The 5,544-nt window shown below is 45.3% G+C and overlaps 1 protein-coding gene and 1 pseudogene across 1 annotated transcript in view; both read left to right on the top strand.

Moving 5' to 3' along the window:
- The window catches only part of LOC101561572 (serotransferrin), a 32,465-nt gene extending 28,037 nt beyond the window's left edge, over positions 1–4,428 (top strand). Inside the window, exons 16-17 of the mRNA XM_004625212.2 lie at positions 2,698–2,884; positions 4,212–4,428. Coding sequence (XP_004625269.1) covers positions 2,698–2,884; positions 4,212–4,246 — 222 coding nt within the window. The 3' untranslated portion in view covers positions 4,247–4,428. The remainder of the gene's footprint in view (positions 1–2,697; positions 2,885–4,211) is intronic.
- On the top strand, positions 653–2,233 carry LOC111813697 (annotated as a pseudogene).
- Positions 4,429–5,544: the final 1,116 nt, after the last annotated feature.

The following is a 5,544-nucleotide window of genomic DNA, read 5'->3' as shown; positions in this document are numbered from 1 at the left end:
TCTTTTAATGTATTTGGTACAGGGTCTCACTACACAGCTTGGACTCTGTAGTGATCCTCCTGTTTTCAGCCTCCCCAGTGCTGGGATTACAGGTGCGTGTCACCACACCTGGACTTGGTTATTGGCTCAGCACACCCCGGGGACAGGGCTGGCATGACATGCAGGACCGGGGATCGGACCCCGTCCCTGCGCTTGCCATAGCTTATTCCACTGAGCTATCTTGCTGGCTCTATCCTTGTACTTTCTATAAGCAGCCCCCAAGGAAAAGGGCAGTGAAGGAATGAAGGGAGAAAGATTAGAAAAAGTGGGAGTGGTGGTGGTAGCATCCTACCCAGCACTGTAATCCTAGCACTCTGGGAGGCTGACATGACAGGATTGGAAGTTTAAGTCCAGCTTGGAAAATTTGTGGAGACCCTGCTGAGGGAAAGAGAGAAGGGCGAAGAGAGGGAAGGGAAGGGGAGGTCCAAGCTGCTGCTGCTGGACCAACCCAGGGTCCCCATTTACCCTGCCAGGTTCTCAGGCATGGAGAACTGATGCTCCCAGGTCCCACCTCCCAGCTAACTTGCTAACTTGAAAGCTAAGGTGCTAAGATTGGGTTTTGTGCTGAGAAGCAACTCAAACCCTGGAGGAGACACTGCCCCTTCTGTTGGGTTGCTACAAGGCACACTTGGAGAAGCTCATGCTGGGTGTCACTCTCATCCTAGACTTCCCCAGGTGTGACAGAGGTGACTGTCATTAAAAAGGCACCTGCTGAACATCAAATGATTTCCTCATGGGAGCAGCAACAAAATATAACAGTATGATGCCTGCAGATATGAAGAACTTTTACCACCATAAGCAGCACGTAGCACATCATTCCACTGAGCAATATGGCAGTTAATAGCCTCTCAAAGCTAACTAAGCTCAACCGGTCTTCCATGGGTTCTCTTCCTAATGCACCAACTGGGGCAGACTTGGAGGATTAGATATATGAAACCAGTGGGGACCAACCAGAGAAGCTTCATTTTGACCCTTGTAGGGTGATATTTGAATGAGATTCATGCAATGGGAATGGGAAGGTTTGCCTTCCCTGCAAAACTGGGATACCAATATTAGCACAAGACACTGAGATCTGGTTGCTGGACAGAGCGGCACACTGGCATTTTCTCACAGATATTATTACTGCCCATTATTGCTCACCCTCACCCACCGGGGCCTGCCCCAGTGTTAGTACACCTTCATCAGTTATGGCATTAGCCCACAGTGTTTCAGCTAGTATAAACCCATCACCTACAACACAAGCCTGCTGATAAAAGAAACCAACTCCTTTATGAACAAGCTGGATCCCAGTAGTATTTGAAAACAAAAATAAGACTTTAATTCCAAAAGAGAAAGGGCCTCTTCAGCTGCAGATGATCAGAAAGGGCCCTCAGGTCGCTCCACCTTCAAACTTTCATCTGCAAACCCTGTCCAGAAGTGAGTACCCACCCCTTCTTCTCCACCAGTCCCAGAGCAATGATTTCCATTTTCATCCTCAGGGAAGGTCACAAACCTTAGATTTGCTGTGAGTGATCCAAATTCTAGACTTTGACTCCCACTGACATCAGCTGGGAGTTAGAAGGGCATATGTACTAAATTTTACTCGAGTGTTTACCTTACATTCTTCCCTGTGGCTTGTGCCAGGCCCTGGCTGCAAACTGTGGAGAATCTCAGATCTTTTTGTAAGCGTCCAGATAAATCTATTAATCTATTTTTCTTTTTCCATACCTGACCCTCAACCCATGAGCAGTAGTTGGAGATGTCCTCTAGAGAAACCACTGCTTTTGGATTCATGAAGCATTAGAACTGCACAATTCAATAAGTAGCCACTAGTCGTGTATGGCTATTTAAATTATATTTTAAAATTTATGTCTTTGATTCCCTTCACCACATTTCAAGCATTCACATGACTAGTACATTCCCATTTGGAGAGTACAGAGATGCAGAATGTTGCCATTACTGTGGAAAGTTATTTTGGAGATCACCATATTAGAATATTTGCATACTGATATCTTTCTCAAATCAGTTAATTCTTGTTCTTAGAGGATGTCAATGTCTTCACTTGGTAGCTTGTACGTAATGTTTCATGAAAACTGAGTATACAGCTGTATATTCTTTATGTCCTTTGCCAGGAACATATCTTACACTTTTCATTTTTCAATTTCCTATGATGTTTGTCATCTTCATCAAAAGAAAGGATGGAAGGTTGGAAGAAAGGAAGGAAGAAAGAAAGAAAGGAAGGAAGAAAGAAAGGAAGGAAGAAAAGAAAGGAAGGAAGGAAGGAAGGAAGGAAAAAAGAAAGGAATAAGGAAAAAAGGAAGAAAAGAAAGAAAGGAAGGAAGGAAAGGAAGGAAGGAAGGAAGGAAGGAAGGAAGGAAGGAAGGAAGGAAGGAAAGAAGCACAGGGGTGGGTAGGAAAGAGGGAGTTCTCCAAGGAAGACAGGAGAGAGGCCACTACAGAGGACTTTGGGACATGATGAAAATATACAATTGGGACTTCAAATGAGTAGATGGCAGGTGAGGTAGTGGAAAGCATACTCTGTAGCTTCTCTTTACTTACTTTTTCTGCTTCTTCTCAGTACTTCTGACTGGGCTAGTTCAGAGTTTACAGCCTTTTCTGAAGCATGTCCTCAGCTACTCAGGGCCACAGGTCTTCACACACTTTCTGTTCATTCGGCAGGGTCAATTTGGAGCTTCATCTGACTGCGCGAGCAGCTTTTGTTTGTTCCATTCTGATACCAAGGACCTCCTGTTCAGGGATGATACGAAGTGTTTGGTCAGAATTGAGGATGATGTCACACCTGAAAAATACTTAGGAGAGGAATATGTCAAGGCTGTTGGCAACCTGAGAAAATGCTCAACCTCACGTGAGTAGGAGAAACACAGCACGGGGAGTTTGCCAACAAAATGCAGTAGTGAGTTCTGGGGTGGTGAGCACCAAGGAGAGGTAGACTGATACTTAAGATATGGCCACAAGGGCAAGATGACCCAGAGAGAAAACAACCTAACTTAAGCCCTGCATGTGTGATGGGCTGCCCTGTATGGCTAGCCTGAAGACAGTGAAGGGGACACAGGGCCAAAGGATGAAGGTGGTGGGCTTATTGGGCATGCCGAGTTCCATCTTATTTCTAAGAAAATAAGAGGTTTGCATGCACATAACCGTTGCTCTGAAGCAAACTTTCTATTAGACTTACCTTCTCCAGTATGGTAGCCACTAGAGAAATGTGACTACTTGAAGTTTTGTTTCCTTAGTCCTACACAGCCACATGTTAAGTGCCCAGGAGCCACATGCATCTCCATATTGGTGAGCAAAAAGAGGATCCATGGAGAAGGTTCTTTCACAGTATAGCTCCAGTGAACTTCTATAATAATAAGTTGTGGTAACTGTAAAGTTGCCAAGGATACTACTCACCAGAAATATCAGGTTCTAGGAACTGAAGAAGAACACACCTTTGCAGCATAACTATGCTGCGAACAGTGGATTCACTCGAAAGCATTTAGAAGGTATCGGGGAGTAACATGTTTGGGCAGTTATTGGTCAGCTGTAGCGAACAGAGAAGGGTGTCTTGGTTCTAACTAAACATGCTTATTCCTGGGCTCTGGAGACACTGATTCGGCGAGTCTGTGACAGCTCAGGGTGACGACTATCCTTTAAAAGTTGGCAAAAAAAAAAAAAAAAAAGTTGGCACATTTAGTTCTGATGTAGGCAATGTGCTTATCTAGGTCCACTGTTGCAAAAACCCAAGTTAATATTACCCGAGTTGTGTCTTCCACAAGGGGAGAGAGCCTGGCTGTCCTGCTCTCTGCCCCATCTCAGCTCAAACTCTGGCAGGTGTTTCTTGCTCTGTTAGTTCCCCACCTGCCTAAAAAAGGCTGGGAGGACCCTCTTTCCGGGCAACTTCCGGCCATGTAAACTCAGGTATGTGAGCTGTCCCCAGGAGAAAGAAAGTAGGGGAATGCTGGAAGGCAGCGAAATCATGCTACCCCACTTACAGTCGCAGCGTGGGGTCTTCTCAGGACAGGCACAGTCGTACTGCAGGTGGACACGAGCGCTGGGAGAATGGCCAGCGCATGCATCAGAAGTGCAGGGCAACCGGTCCAAACGCCTTGGTATTATGTTTAACTGTCCATTCACTCAACAGTTTATAAATAAATGTCAGTACATTTTCATTGTCCTACTTCTCTGCTCCACAGGACTCCTGGAAGCCTGCACTTTCCACAGACTTTAAAATCCAAGAGGTGAGGCTGCCACTGCAAGGGAGATGGGAGTGTAGGTGACCTGCAGTGTAGGTGACCTGCAGGCTTCTCCCAGTGTGGTTGCCCTGAGGAGTTTGTGCCAACCCTGTCTGTCTTCAAGTTTTGTGTTGGTACCCGTAGAGGACATAAAATAAAAAATTTTTGTTGAATTTTATATTTCAAAAACTGCCTTCTTTTCTAAGCATTTCTTTATTCCATCTGATTAAATATGTGTGTAATGGAGCCCCTGCTTGCTACAGCTCTGTGTGGGGACACAGCAGCACAACTTGACTCCAACCAAAGGAGCAACATCTTATAAGCGCCTTTGTGGTCCTAATAGAATCAAATGTAAGTGGTTGTGCGTGTGCATGTGTGTGTGTTCACAGGGAAGAGGCAGGAGGGAAGACGGCAAGGTGTTACGAAGACCAAGTGTCCAGTGAATACAAAAAAGACCATAGAAGACATATATTTATTTTGATATTTTTAATAAAGAGCATCTAGCATTGCCAAGGTCCTGATTCTGACCTGTCAGAAAGAGTGAAGTTGAAATATGCTTTGCTAAAAATCACCCCTGAGCCTGATGTCGCTGTAATTTCTTCCTTGTCTCCCAGCTTTCCCATCAGCTTCCTGTAAAGTTCCTTGGCTTGCCATATCATTCATTGTAATCGTCTGGACGCAGAGAACTGTTCTTTGTTCTGCCCACTTCCCTGATGTTACCCTGGCAAGAGTCACCCCCACCTGCCAACTGCTCAGCCAGCTTCCTTCCTTTGTTCTTGAGCCTGTTTTTCATATGGCTGATGGCTTCTGCTTCCTGAGAATGCCTCGCTTCAGCTGCTCTGACACAGCAGCTCTCTGCTTTGGTTCATGCCTCTCTTTGTTCATTTGTGGTCTTTCCTATGGGCACATAATACCACACTAGAAAATCTTGCGGAAGTCTTCCTGGAGCTCTTCTCTGAATCCAGTGCTCCTCTCACTTTCCAGGCCTTCCTTTAGCCAAGCTAATGGTTTCTGGGCATCCATTCCACAGTCTTGACCCCACCCTCCAGTATCTTCACACTGATGTGCCTCGTGGGTCTGTCCTATAGAGTCTCGTAGCAGTTGGAAACCCAATAAATAAAAAACTGGGGGTGGGGGTCATATCTTAGTGGTACAGCATTTGCCTTGTATAAGCAAAGCCAAATACTGTAAAAACGAAACAAAAAACCTGACGGATAATCATCCTCTTCCCTCTCTGGTTTCCCTAAACCAACTATGCTATAGTGTATTTTATATCACCTAAAGACACAATCAT

The sequence above is a fragment of the Octodon degus genome, unplaced genomic scaffold, assembly GCF_000260255.1.
Source record: "Octodon degus isolate 3935 unplaced genomic scaffold, OctDeg1.0 scaffold00008, whole genome shotgun sequence".
In the NCBI taxonomy this organism is placed as follows: domain Eukaryota; kingdom Metazoa; phylum Chordata; class Mammalia; order Rodentia; family Octodontidae; genus Octodon; species Octodon degus.
Note: the sequence above shows the minus strand (reverse complement) of the source record. Positions and strands in the feature narration are given on the sequence as shown.